Here is a 14,882-nt window from a genome sequence, read left to right as displayed (position 1 = left end):
TTTAAAAATAAGTCCTTATATTAAGTATTTTTATATTAAATATGAGACTTGTTTTGTAAAAGAACACGAAATATAACCCATGTTTAAGTTTTTTTTTTTTCAAGTTAAAACCCTCTAAAACAACTGTGAAAAGGTCTAGATTCATTTGATTTTTTTTAATATAAAAAACCAAAAAAGTTGAATAATTCATTTAATCAAATCAGGTTAAACTTTTTAATCATTTGCAAAATTTTCACGAGATTTAATGGTCTTTCAACTAAAAGGCCGAATATGTCAGCCCTCTATCTGAATGGGCCCACACAACACTGACTGTAACGGCCCAGACCAGACCACCCTCTGTAACGGTGTAAAAAAATGTGTTCTTGTTCTTCTATCGGCAAGGCAGCAGCGAGAGAAGATCGAAACGGCAGCCATGGCAGGAGGAGGTAAGAGAAGATCCAATCACAACAACAAAAACAGAAATAAAAAAATCGACAACAGAAACATCAGAAAAGACAGTGGGGCCAGCAGTAGGAGCAGAAGAAGATCGAAAGAACTTCGAAATTCTCTCTTTGTGGAAGGCGGAGTCTTGGCGGATTGGTCCCCTATCCATTCAGGTCCCCTGACTCTTTCTCTCTATTCATTTTTTTTTCTCTGTTTTGGAGTATTTTTGTTGGGAAAGATCATAACTATTAGGTTCAGTTTAACTTAATTTTTGAACTGAATTAGGGTCTCTCTCTCTCTCTCTCGATTTTTTTTTGGTGTTGAATTGTAGGAAGGAGTAGTAATGTGAAATCGAATTCCAAGTCGGGTTCGAAACCGGGGAATTCTAATCAAGGAAAAGCGTGTTCGGGTTCTAAGAATGCACCGCGTAAAGCCAGTGGAAATCCTTTTGTTTACAACTATCCTTGTTTTGATCTTCAGGTATTTTTGACTAGGAGTTGCTTTCCAGCTATTATATGGAACATGTATGAGTAGACTGGATAAAGAGAACTATCCTGCAAACTCCTAATGGGGTTTCAATTTAGAATCTGAGTGATTAAATTTTTTAAGTGTGCCTCCTTTTCGTTCTGTGGTTTTGGTCTAGGGTTTCAATGATGTGCTTTGTCTGAAATTCACCTAAACCTATGTCTACTTGAATGGAGCTTGAGAAAAGTTTCTCCCTTTAATAAAAAGTATGTGCCATACTGTCACTGCGAGACATATGAAGCCAGAAGCATTCATTTTGTTTAAGGTTTTTAATTATTGTGTGAACAGATTGGGAAGTTGGTGAAACGATTTTGCTTGTGGAGTTATTCTGTCTTTTTTTTTTCTTCAATATTTATAGGAGGGTACCAGCAGAGATATGGATGTGTCGCAACCTATTGTTTTAGTGGATTCCAAGGAGACACATATTGTTGCTTATTTAGATGAAACACCGACTCTGAAGCCCTGTAATTTGAATTTAACTTACGAATACAGTTCAGATTTTCTGCTTGGCGAGAGCTCACATAGGGAATTGGGGTTCTGTGAGGAATTTGAGGCTACCCCAGGTGCTGAATCATCCTCGAAGCAAATGGAAGAGGAAGAGCAGAAAGGATCTTCTTTTGATTCATCATCTTCTGAGAAAGAAATGGATTCTGATGAAACTGCTAACTGCAGGGCAGGTGAAGAAATGCTGACTGCAGCATTTTCTCCGAAGAAAAATTCAGCCTTTTTGTCAATTGGAGGCATGAAATTATTCACCCAAGATATTTCTGATGGGGGAAGTGATGGGGAGTCACTCGATGAAAGCTCTGAATCTCAACAAGTTGAACTGTCTCAAAGTGATGACTCTGAAGACGCATCTAATAGTGAATTTGATGTTGATGATGATGTTGCAGAAGATTACTTGGAAGGCATTGGAGGCAGCTCCAACATATTAGATGTCAAATGGTTGGTAGAAAATGTTCTGGATGATTCAGAAGAGGATAGTTCTTCTAGTGGTTGCTTTGATGAGACTCTAGAGAAGTTGGGTGGGATTGCCCTCCAGGAGGCGTCTAGAAGATATGGTATGAAGAAACCTCAATCAAAAAAGAACCATGCTTCATCTGCCAGAGATGTGTCTCAAGATTTGGATGATTTTATGCATGTAAAGGATCCAAGAACCGTCTCTGCCAAAAAGAAGCATGTTGCACGCTTGCCTTGGTCTTCTCAGAGGAGTCAAAACTCCAGAAATTTTCCTGGTAATGTTTGCTTATCTGCATTTATCCTGGTTAATAGCATTCTACATTAGCATGTTGTACTTTAGAGAAGGGGGAGGGGGGGTGTTGTGATCCAATTAAGTGTTGTATGATAGCCAGTAGTGGGATTGATTGAATAACCTACTTTGTCTTCATGTGTGAGCATGCTGTGCACATGCTTTTATGTTTACGCATGTGCATGTCCCTCTAGAATCCTTTGTACCTTATTTTGCTTCTGGATTATCAAAATAATGCTAGCAAGGTGGTTGCTTCAGTTTCTTGAAGTTAGAAAGTTATTCTTCTCTGATGATTTGATTTCTCTGGAAATTGACACGAATGGGTGCAACTAACTTTTTTGCTTGCCCTAACTTGCTAATCATTCAGGTGAAAAAAAGAAGCATCATAAAGAAATGATTGCTGTCAAGCGTCACCAGAGAATGCTGAGCCAGGGAGTTGATCTGGAGAAAATAAATAAGGTAAATGGAATCCTTCTTTGATTGATTGTCCCATTTAATAAATGGGATTGAAAGAATGAAATAATGTTTAACAGTGTAATTCATGTCAGGTTGAATGAGAACTAGCATATTAGTGCCATTTAGTTTGCAAGCATAGCCATAAAAAAAAAAAAAAGAAAAAAAAAAGAAGAATTTATCTTCGTGACTACAAAGCATTACCCACTTAGAATGAGATGTTACCAAGATCTGGTGTTGTTTTTGTTTGATTAGAAATGGGAAGTATGGTTCCTTTCTCTTCTATCCTACCTAAACATGACCAGAGGGAACAGTTATCTTTCACTTCTCACATGTTTCCCTTCTTCTTGCTTTGTTATTTCATGCTGTTGTTCATCCTTCTAACGAAATGTGGTATAAGTTTCCCAATCTGTATAAGGATTAATAAGAATGGTGTTCTGACAGTTTTCCTTTAAAGAAAAGCCTATAGCCATGGAAATAATCTCAAGTTCAAGTATAGTACCATACTTGATTTTGTCTATATGCTAATGAAGCTAGGGAGATAAATAGTGTTTGTGCTTTTTCATGTAGTTTATAATGCCATGTGCCTTCTTGTTAGGATTTATCAACAATGAATTATACCGAGCTGATCTAGTAAGTATAACCAATCACAAAAATAAGTATAACTAATAGCAAAGAACTAGTGACCATCTTTTTTTTTCTTTTGTCCTTTTTAAATTGTAGAAACTAGGGCAGATTGTTTTGGATGAAGTGGATATGTTTTGTTTTCAGCCTGTGCATTAATGGGATTGTTCCCAGGTATGGAAATTTGTTTGCTCTGTCTTACTGATTATAGTCTTCTATGATTCATTAACAAATTAGCGAGGATTTTTCCCCTCCTTTTTAGGAATATATTTTTCTAGCTTTTAGGCCGGCACATGCTTCACGGTGATTTTCAAAGTTCATTTTTATTTAATTATATGGTGATTGAAATAAATGTTGGTAATAGTTTGAAAATCTTCAATTTTGGAAGAGAATGCATTTCTTAAGTTGAAACCCCCATTCCTTATTTATGCCTTTTTTTTTATCCTGAAAAACTTTTTATTAACAACGTTGTTTTTTAATAAAAATCCAAGATAATTAAAATAAATATTTGCAAGAATCTCAATAATTTAAATAAAGGAGTGAAAAAAAATTATTTCTAGAGGCAAAACTCCCATTTCCTTGTTAATTTATTTTGTTTTGAAACATATATTTTTTATTAGTAATGTTTTTTAAGCAAAAACTTATCATAATGTAAAAAGCAAGTTTTAAACAAAAATAAAAAAAATAATGTCTTCGTAATTTTAATGTGGCTATATGAAAAAATCAAAGAATAATTAATTCATGAAAACCATATAAGAATTAACAATCAAAGGACTATTTAATTCCTATTGAATGTTAATGTGCAATTTTTTACAATTTATAACATATTAGGCTCACATATAATTGTTAAAAAAGTGATTGCAAATATAAGCATAAAAGGTGTAATCTCATTTAAAAGTATGACATAATTTCATTTAAAAAATATGATATAATTGGATGATTTGTTAAATAGCGTTATATTATTAATTTAAATAAGGTTTTATTTTAAATTAAAAAAAGTTTGATGGACTTGGAAGGCTAGTCCCACACACTTGGACTCAAAAGATGACGTGTTGTCTACTCTGAAAAATCGGGGCCAAGGTTTTTGACCCTTAAAACTCAATATTGAGCCCATTTTGACCAGAAAAAAAACCCTCGAAAACATCTAAAAGACTTAAATTATCTCATTTCAAACCCCAAAATACCTTTAAAATCACTTAAAAAACCAAAAATCAATCCGGATCTAAAAAATCTTAAAAGACCAATCCACTTTTTCTAGCATTGTTGATGGGCAAAACCACTATCATTGAACTCTCCTTTCCAAGATGAACCCTTTAAACACCAAGACTGACTTTTTTGATGGCTGGAATGTAGCGAGCTGAATTTTCTCTCCTAGTCATTTTCCAGTGATGTTCTCTTTAACCTCTCACAATCCAAGGACTGAAAAGAGACAAAAATGAAGTTTGTGGATTGAAGTGTAAAACTATATAAAACATTTTGCATCACTATGACGCTATAGTAACGTGAATAGTGTTTGTATCTAGAGCTATAGTGAGACCCTGTTTTCATTTAATCTATAGTATAATAATAATAATAATAATAATAATAATAATAATAATACAATGTGCTTTTGGGCTTTGCTGTTCTAATGGTAGTAGCTTCATCAGATCTAACAATATTCTAATGGTAGTAGCTTTCTTCCTGTTAGGTTCGACGACTTGCAGCAGTTTATCGCTTGCATAGCGGATCCCAAGGTTCTGGCAAGAAAAGGTGACCAATATGAACTGATTCTCCGTATGTTTGCTGAGGTTGATGCTAAAACTAGCTGACATTTTTTTATCTTTCAGCTTTGTAACAGGGACACGAACACAGCACACATGCATGCCTTCAGCAAGTGATAAACTTCGTCTAGAAAAGGTGCCAAATTTTCATGTAATTGCATTATGCAATTGCATGCTCTGGTTTCAACATTTTTAGTGGTTTTGCATTGCTAACTGCTTTTTAGATTTTCTTTCTCTAATGATGTCTGTCTTTTGATTTCAGCTGATAGGGGCTGGCGTTGAGGATTCTGATTTTGCTGTTAATGAAGGCTCAAAAACAAAATCAGTTAGTGCAGACAGAAATAGGAAGAAGAAAAGTACAAGGGGGAGTTCTGGGAGAAATGGTTTATACACTAATCAACCAGTGTCATTTGTATCAAGTGGAGTAATGCAACCTGGAGTCGTTGAGACCACAACACTGGGTGCTCAAGAGATAAATGAAACTGGCGAAAACAAGGATGCCACTAGCTCATCGAAGTATGGTGCATTTGAGGTGCACACTAAAGGATTTGGATCTAAGATGATGGAAAAAATGGGATTTATACAAGGTGGAGGATTGGGAAAAGATGGTCAAGGTATGGCACAACCCATTGAAGTAATCCAGCGGCCTAAATCACTTGGTTTGGGTGTTGACTTCTCCAACATCAGTGGTGACTCAGTGAAGAATAAACCTCAAAGTCTTGAAACTGGAACTGCAACTGGAAAGTCCGGAAAACATAGTAAAACTCCAAGCTTCGGAGCTTTTGAAAAACACACCAAAGGATTTGGATCCAAGATGATGACCAGGATGGGTTTTGTTGAAGGCAAGGGCTTGGGTAAAGATTCCCAAGGTATTGTCAACCCTTTAGTTGCTGTTAGGAGGCGAAAAGCACGGGGGTTGGGTGCAAAAAGTTAGATCTTTCCCTTTTTCCCCATAAAAAAGATGGACAACACAATGTATAGTTTATTTAGGCTGATCGTTTCAAAGGTACTTGCTGATAAATTGATCTTCCCTTCCCTTGTACTTAAGTTAAATATATCAGCATAATAATCCATGTGCTCAAGATGTCTTTATGAGTATGATCGTCTCGTACTTCCCTTGCCCTTCAATTCTCTCCTTCTTGCCCATTTGCTTTAAATGAAGTGTAGGTGTCCTACTATAAGTGGTTTGTTTATTGGAGGGTTTGTTTATTGACAAGGTTTTTTTGAAACAAAAGATGATAGAACAAAAGTAACAGTGGTCGTGTTCCTCAGCCACCCCAGCAGCTTCAACCGAGAGCATAGTCTTCCTTCTAGCAGCAGCCAGCTTTAACCATGACCAAACCTTTGATTCCACCAGGCAGCACTATAAGCTTCAGCTCAGTCCAACATCAGCTTTTTCTCCACACCATAGCAGCAGTAGGAGATTTGTTCCAGCAGCTTCAACAGCAAACAGAGCTTCGACCATCATCTTCTCTTCCTAGCAGCGATGGTTATCACGCTGTCAGCTTTCCAGTAACAGCCCCTTACAACAAATAATCAGCCTCCCCTCACCTTCACGTGACATAAGAAACCGAATCATTCACCTCCGCAAAAGACAACCCATCACCATTCCAAGCTAGCTGATAAGATTTCCCAGGAGAAGAGGGTTACAAACATTCAAAAAGCAAGGAAGATTGAGAATCTATGGGAAACATATGCAGTGAGAAGGGGTCGATGCATGAATGACGGTTGGTACTTGCTTTCGTTTTCTATCATTTCCTTACTTGTTACATGATAGGCTAAGCTCTGTTTCAAGGATATTTTACTATTGCACCTACTGTCATCAACATTGCCATGAGATTTCTTAGCTTGGAAAAAACCTGTAGTTGGCCCTGTTCCACAGCTCCTGTTTTGGTATAAAAATATGCTTTCGGTAATATATATAAAAAAGAAAAAGAAAAAAGAGGAAGCATGTGTTGGTTTGGCCATTTCTGAGGCAATGTTAGGTATGGGTGCAAAATTTTCTAAATATGCCGTGTTAATCTTTCAGAACCAAAATAGGGTGTTTCATTTTGTTTTGTGGGTCAGGCTTTTCTTTTAAAAAAGTTTGGCTGTTTTCTTTGGACAAGGCCTGTTTGTTATCCTAAAAGAAAAATCCCATGCGTTTTTACTTAGATCAGGCTGGTGCTGGTTTTGGACCATGCTAGGAAGCCCAGTCCATGTGATTGGGCTGATCCTTCAAAGCTTAAGACGTTGTTTGTGTGAACTAAAACCTGGCAGAAAAAACTCAATTTTTGGGTCTTGCTTGGCAAACGATTCTCAATAAAAATTTCAAGTATTGTATTTCTACCTTTTCAGTGTTTCAGCCAAATATGGTCTTGGTTAATTTCTAATTAAATTTAAGGATTTATTTTGCAATCAATTTTGGTTTCTCTGTTTTTTTTTTCTACTCTCACATATTTAATATTTAAAATTATGATCTATATATAAGTTGTTTTTTTTATATTTAAAATTATGATCTAAAAAAAATTTCTTCAAAAATACAAGTTCTATTTTAATTTGCATACGGCTATGTCTCTTAAAATAGATTATATCTATATATTTTCTTGTATTAAAAAATCACAAAAAATAGTTTTTTATTTGAATATATATATATATATATATATATATTTAATTTAATAACTAGCTTACTAAAGTCATGAGAACTTGGCCTATTCAAAAATAAAAAAAATATTTTCTTTTCTAATATGAGGGATTATGATTTTATACATAAGATATATTCCCGATATTAAATAAAAAATAGTTTCTTTTATTCATGTTTTGACTTTAGAATGGTTAGGTTTTGACCTAATAAGATAAGAACTTTTTTTACTTAAAAGGATGTTTCTTGAACCTTAAACAGACTAATGATTAGAAAACATAATAAGATCTTATTTTATTTAAAACAAACAACAATGCAGCTTATTTTAGATAAAGTGTTTTAGGGGTGATACATTCTTCTTATTCACAACATGTTCTTTTATTCAGATTTTCATAGATTAATAAATTTTCTAGTAATCATAATAGTAGATGATGACTTTTATTCTTTTGATTTTATTGATAAAGAATAAAAATTTCTTATTCTTTCTATATCTTTTCATGTTAAAACACGATTTAAAAAAATAATCACCATGATGCCACATGTGAGAATAAGGATGAGTTTTGTTGAAGGTAGGGGCTTGGGTAAAGGTTCCCAAGGTATTGTCAACCCTTTAGTTGCTGTTAGGAGGCCATAAGCACGGGGATATTGGGTGCAAAAAGTTTGATCTTTCCCTTTTTCCCCGTAAAAAAAGATGGGCAGCACGATGCATAGTTTATTTAGGCTGATCGTTTCAAAGGTACTTGCTGACAAATTGATCTTCCCTTCCCTTGTAATTAAGTTCAATATATCAGCATCATAATCCATGTGCTCAAGATGTCTTTATGAGCATGATCGTCTATTACTTTCCTTGCCCTTCAATTCTCCTTCTTGCCCATTGGTTTGAAAATGAAGTGTAGGTGCCCTACTATAATTGGATTTTTACGTGTGTAGATTAATTTTAGGGTTTGTTTATTGACAAGTTTTTATGAAACAAAAGGTGATAGAACATGGAAGTATTTGTGATTCCCGTGGAATCTTGCCGTGGCTCCTCAAAATAAGCCATCTTCCAAGTTGCCAGTGATGAATTGTTACTTTCATGGAATATGCACAGCCATAGAAAGCCATAGAAATATGGTTAGCAATCCCTGAAAGGTCACCTGCCGGCTCTAAGATCCTTTTCTCCTTCCCTGGCTGGAACCACCACAGATTCAAATTTACTGAAACCTTAAACCCAATTACTTCTACTGATTATCCATTCCTCTATGTTTTCATTTTTTGGCAATTCTCAGTATCTTTCACTCTGTTTGAACTCATGGTTATATCAGTATTTGAATTTTGCGCATGGATTAGTGGAAGAATCAAGGGAATAAACTAGCAGTCTACTCATATATATTTACCCGATTTTTGTGTTTGAACAAATCACTACTCCTAGTCCTCCAATGCCATTGAGAGAAGAAAAATGGCCTTATTGGTTGATTTTGACTATTTTAGCTGTTGTTTCTCTTACGTTTTATTGGCCCAAGAACGTAGTTTATGTGCATGGCGTGACTTGTGGGAAGGGAAAAGGGGAAACTTACAGTTTTTTCCATGTGGTACCACAAGGTGAGAAAACGTGATCCCATTGACGGATCAGCCACAAACTTCTCTTTCAAGTTCGTAGATACATACTTAAATTGCTAATATGTTATTGCTTCTTGCGGGTATGCTTTCTTCATCAAAGTTTGTATTGTGTACTTTTCATTATTTCTAGATATAAAAAGACTCATTATGCATAATAGGAGATTATTAGTTAGGCAGTCTTGTGCGCTGATCACCAACCGGTTTCTTGCTAAATTATTGAGGCTTTGAGCTTGTCCTCATTCGTGAATCAAAAGGGTTGCGGGGTGGGGGGGTGGGGGGGTTTTTCTTTTGCATTGGTGCTCTCTTATCTTCATGAAAAAGTATAGGAAAAAAAAAGTTTTGTGATTTCAAGAAATTGGTCTTAAAGTTAAAAACTAGATAAACTATTTTAAATAAAAAAAATTGACGATGTCAAACTAAAGATGATTAAGTCACACACGCTACCTAGAGAAGAGATGGAGAGGCAGTTGAGATATAAAAACAAATTTGTTATTGAGATAATTTTGGAGTGAATTTATGTACTTTCAAAGTAGGCACGCATAAAAGTCATGGTTGCAGAGATAATATTTTTTATTTCTAAAATACCATTGTAAAATTTTTTAATTCCAAACTTGTCTAACTAAGACATCCAAGTATAAAGTGACTATCATCATAGTTTTAAAACCTGGACTGGGGGTCGATCTAAGACACAGCCTAAGTTATTGATCAAGAGAGTCAACCCCAAATCTTTCTCTCTTTTTTTTTTTTTTTGAAAAATGATGAAAATGACATCATATGCCATCATTTTGATAAAAAAAAAAAACTTCAAAAAAATACCATCTGGTTTTTAGCCCAGGTTTTACCCTAAGTTGATCGAGTTGCAGGTTGACTTGGGTCATTAGCCGGGCTAGACTAGGTTAATCCTAATTCCTTTACTTTTCTTAAACATGTTGGGCTGATCTAAGTTTTATAACTAGAGTTATTATATTATTATTAATTTCAACTCTCAATGTAAACTAAAATAATAAAAAAAACTAATTATTTTTAAAATATATAAGTTTGACGATAATATATATTAAGGATAAAATATATTTTTTATATTTTATTATGTGTTAACCATCATTTACTAAACAAGATACTAGGACGATCACTTTGTCTTATAAATTACTATCAAATACAATTTTGTTTTCGTCTTCTGTTATGTCTTGTCTCTTATATCCTTACTATCTTCATATTTTTTATTCTACTAAATGTTAACCAACAATGGTTGAGAGATTTGGGAAAACAAAAACTTAAAACTATTATTAAAGATTCTTATAAAGAAAAAAAACCATTAGCTAAAAAAGAAAAGAAACTTATGAGATTCGTAAGGATTTGACAATAAAAAACCCTAGCGAGGATGTTAAAAATCAACATTTTTATTAGGGAAAATTACCTTGACTATCATGTAGTTTAGTCATTTTTTTATATTGCTTCTATTCTTTTAAAAATTACAGTTTACATCCTGAACTTTATAATACTTTACATCGTGCCAAAAAAGCAACAAAAAAGGTTCAATTATTCACAAGATTGCCTTTATATTTTATTTAATGACTAAAAAACCTCTGGTGTAATAAAAATACCACTGAATAAAAAATTGTAATCCAATAATTGTACCATAATTTCAAGCCTTGAACTTTCGTCAAGTATTTTAACAAACATGTAACACACACACACACACACACACTCCTTCAAAAGCAACGATTTAGAATCAAACAAAAAACAAACTTATAACATATCATTTTGGAAAAATTTCCAGGAAAATTATAAGTTAAAGAGATAGAGAGGTGCAAAGGGGTTACTCAAGCAATAATGTCTAAATTGAGGTTTTAAAGGAGTTTGTTGGTGGTATTAGTGGATGCAGGATCAATATTGTTTGATAATGAAGGAATTTCATTATTAGCATCATCAGTAAACGAAGATGAACAAGAAATCACAACTACAATGACAAACACTTATAATGCTAAAAGCACAACGAAAACAATAATAAAAATAATTTTACGATAACAACACTTATAGTTGGATTTAGCTTGTTTGAGTTGCTTAATGTTGTCATCATCCTCATCTACATTAATATGGTAAAATGGTTGTCGACAAGGTAGTGAAAATAAAAATAGGTTTATTTGGTTTGGTGGCTTAGCCATTACGGGTTAAGAAGTAACTAAATTTATAGAGATAAGGTACTTCTAATATGATGATCAACCAATGACTATTAGGATTATCACTATCTAAAATTAGCTACCAAAATCAGCCACTACCCAGATCTGGCCAATCCATCTCTTCAACTGTTATCGCACATCACAAACCACCGATATCCATAAAAAATCCGCTACAAAATGATCCACCGAAAGAGACACGAGGAAAGATTATGGCATTCCATTATAAAAAAATTCCATTTAATGAGAATGTCATAAAAATTATAAATTTATTTGGCATTTCTTCTCGAAAATACAGGTATTTATTGGTTCACACAAGAGACATTAATTAAAAACACTAGATTAGTAGCTTGATTTGGGTTTAAATCAAGTAGTGTTTGATTCAAGTTTAGAAATGGATAGAAATTGGTGTATAAATGAGAGAGACAACGAAAAAAAATTAGTTATTTAGTCTAATTTTAGAAATAATATATATGAAAATAATTGGATTATTTTACTTAATTTAAAATTTTAAATTAAAAAATAGAGATAAAATAAATAAAAAATTTGATAAGGTAATTTTTTCTTTTATAATGATTGAAAACAAATTAACATTTTGATAGAAGAACAAATGGCTAATATTGTCAATCCATGAAAAACAAGATTTGTCGGCGATCCAAGTAAACAACACCAATACTATAAATCTGTTCTGCCTTCCAATCTACACTCTGTGTCTCTAAAAAGATCCCATTTTTCCAAAATCTCAAAGATCTCTCTACTTGCCGCACAATTCTTCTACATTACAGACTCCTCTCTTCGTTTCTCTCTTTTGCACCACTCTCTGTACAAGGTCAGGTTATCTTTCTCTTGTGTTTTACACCTCTAAATAGCTAGACCTTATTTGTATCTTTTTCTTTTTAATGTCAAGATCTTAACTTTTACTGAAAAAAACAATAAAGACCAATCCTTTAAGGCATAATAACTTGTTTTCACGATCTGGGTCTCTCAGATCTGACTGAAATCCTTTCAAACTTCTAAAGAAATGGACTTTTTTGCTCATTTTAAGATCTGGGTCTTGACCCTTTGTTTGGTTTTCCAATCTGGATATGGGTTTTACCTTCCTGGTAGTTACCCTCACAATTATGGCATTGGTGATACTTTATCAGTGAAAGTGAATTCAATCACTTCTATTGAGACTGAGATTCCTTTTAGCTATTATAGTTTGCCTTTCTGTAAGCCTTTAGAGGGTGTTAAAGATAGTGCTGAAAACCTTGGTGAGGTTCTTATGGGCGATAGGATTGAAAACTCACCTTATAAGTTTAAGATGCATACCAATGAGACCGATATCTTTCTGTGTCGAACCGATCCTTTGTCGGGTGATCACTTTAAGCTTCTAAAGAAGAGGATTGATGAGATGTATCAGGTTAACTTGATTCTAGATAATTTGCCTGCGATAAGGTATGCTAAGAAGGAGTCTTATTTTTTGAGGTGGACGGGATATCCATTGGGGATTAAGGTTAAGGATGCTTATTATGTGTTTAATCATTTGAAGTTTACTGTACTTGTTCATAAGTACGAGGAGGCCAATGTAGCACGTGTGATGGGAACTGGAGATGGGTCGGAATTGATTCCTACTGTTGGGAGTGGGGGATCAGAACTTCCTGGGTATATGGTTGTGGGTTTTGAGGTGGTTCCTTGTAGTGTCATGCATGATGCTCAGTCTGTTAAGAACTTGAAACCCTATGAGAAATACCCCTCTCCTATTAAGTGTGATCCCACCACTGTGGCAATGCTGGTTAAGGAGAATGAGCCAATTGTTTTCACTTATGAGGTTACATTTGAGGAGAGTGATATCAAGTGGCCATCGAGATGGGATGCTTATTTGAAGATGGAGGGGTCCAAGGTCCATTGGTTCTCTATCTTGAATTCTCTGATGGTGATCACTTTCCTTGCTGGTATTGTCCTGGTCATCTTCTTGAGGACTGTCAGGCGGGATCTGACCCGTTATGAGGAACTTGACAAGGAAGCTCAAGCACAGATGAATGAGGAGTTATCTGGGTGGAAGCTTGTTGTGGGTGATGTTTTCCGTGCTCCAACTAATTCTGGGCTATTGTGTGTTATGGTTGGAGATGGGGTTCAGATTCTTGGGATGGCAGTTGTGACAGTAATGTTTGCTGCCCTTGGATTCATGTCTCCAGCTTCCCGTGGAACTCTGATTATAGGCATGCTAATTTTCTACATGATTCTTGGTATTGCAGCTGGCTATGTTGCAGTTCGCCTTTGGAGGACAATTGGCTGTGGTGATAAGAAGGGATGGGTTTCAGTTTCTTGGAAGGTTGCCTGCTGCTTCCCTGGCATTGCCTTTTTTATTTTAACCACTTTGAATTTTCTATTATGGGGTAGCCATAGCACAGGTGCCATTCCATTCTCTTTGTTTGTTGTTCTGATTTTCATGTGGTTCTGCATCTCGGTTCCTCTTACCCTAGTTGGGGGCTACTTTGGGGCAAAGGCACCACATATTGAATACCCTGTTCGAACCAACCAGATTCCTCGGGAAATCCCAGCTCAAAAATATCCATCTTGGCTACTGGTCTTTGGAGCTGGAACTCTTCCTTTTGGCACACTCTTCATTGAGCTCTTCTTTATCATGTCTAGTATCTGGATGGGCCGTGTTTACTATGTTTTCGGGTTTCTCTTGATTGTTTTCATCCTTCTTGTGGTGGTTTGTGCTGAAGTATCTCTTGTCTTAACCTACATGCATCTCTGTGTGGAGGACTGGAAATGGTGGTGGAAATCCTTCTTTGCTTCTGGTTCAGTTGCTATCTACATTTTCCTGTACTCTGTAAACTATCTCATATTTGAGCTTAAGAGTTTGAGTGGCCCTGTCTCGGAAGCACTTTACCTTGGGTACTCCCTCTTGATGGCTTTGGCAATTATGTTTGCAATGGGCTCAGTTGGGTTCCTATCATCTTTCTGGTTTGTGCACTACTTGTTCTCTTCAGTGAAGTTGGATTGAAGAACTTTCTCGTGCCAAGCATCATGGCCCTTTGAAGAACAATACTATCATTTGGAGCAGAAATGAATGCGACCCTTCACAGAAGTCCATCATGCTTTACATTTCTTTGAGTTTATTTTGCTAGAATGTTTACTGTATGTTTTACTATAACAATAATTTCGCTCAGTTTTGCGTAATTCTTTATTAGACGGAGATCATGGGATGGTAGCATGTTACACAAGCTCATCATTTTGGCATAGTTGTTGGTAGTCGGTGGGATTTCCCGAATGTACTTTGTTCATTCAGTTCTATATGAGGATCGAATGCAAGTAGCAATGTTTGTCATTTGTATTTGACTTCATTAGTCTTGCGTTGATGTTATTTCTTGTGTCTCTGGTCTGATCTTTAGTCCATGCCTGCATTTACCATGCACAGAGGCCAGCCTTTCTTTTTCTTCCATCTTAATTTTTGAAATTCCGAG

At 35.1% G+C, this 14,882-nt stretch overlaps 2 protein-coding genes across 4 annotated transcripts; both read left to right on the top strand.

The window, feature by feature from the left end:
* Nucleotides 1-361: 361 nt before the first annotated feature.
* Nucleotides 362-8,371, top strand: LOC18100585 (uncharacterized). Of its 3 annotated transcripts, XM_052454118.1 has the most exons (8): nucleotides 362-596; nucleotides 755-903; nucleotides 1,307-2,183; nucleotides 2,565-2,656; nucleotides 4,962-5,023; nucleotides 5,101-5,170; nucleotides 5,297-5,903; nucleotides 8,251-8,371. In XM_052454118.1, the coding sequence occupies exons 1-8, from the start codon at nucleotides 413-415 to the stop codon at nucleotides 8,286-8,288; spliced, it is 2,079 nt and encodes a 692-aa protein (XP_052310078.1). In that variant the 5' UTR covers nucleotides 362-412; the 3' UTR covers nucleotides 8,289-8,371. The 3 variants fall into 3 exon arrangements, with proteins under 3 accessions (XP_052310078.1, XP_052310077.1, XP_052310079.1); XM_052454117.1 differs by lacking the exon at nucleotides 8,251-8,371 and having other exon boundaries at nucleotides 5,297-6,132; XM_052454119.1 differs by lacking the exon at nucleotides 8,251-8,371 and having other exon boundaries at nucleotides 448-596; nucleotides 1,441-2,183; nucleotides 5,297-6,132.
* A 3,702-nt stretch (nucleotides 8,372-12,073) lies between these two features.
* LOC7455659 (transmembrane 9 superfamily member 11) lies at nucleotides 12,074-14,782 on the top strand. The gene has a single exon (XM_002308344.4). It carries the CDS (start codon nucleotides 12,449-12,451, stop codon nucleotides 14,420-14,422), a length of 1,974 nt encoding a protein of 657 aa, XP_002308380.2. The 5' UTR covers nucleotides 12,074-12,448; the 3' UTR covers nucleotides 14,423-14,782.
* Nucleotides 14,783-14,882: the final 100 nt, after the last annotated feature.

This window comes from Populus trichocarpa, chromosome 6, assembly GCF_000002775.5.
Source record: "Populus trichocarpa isolate Nisqually-1 chromosome 6, P.trichocarpa_v4.1, whole genome shotgun sequence".
Lineage (NCBI taxonomy): Eukaryota > Viridiplantae > Streptophyta > Magnoliopsida > Malpighiales > Salicaceae > Populus > Populus trichocarpa.
This window is presented reverse-complemented; position numbering and strand designations above follow the sequence as displayed.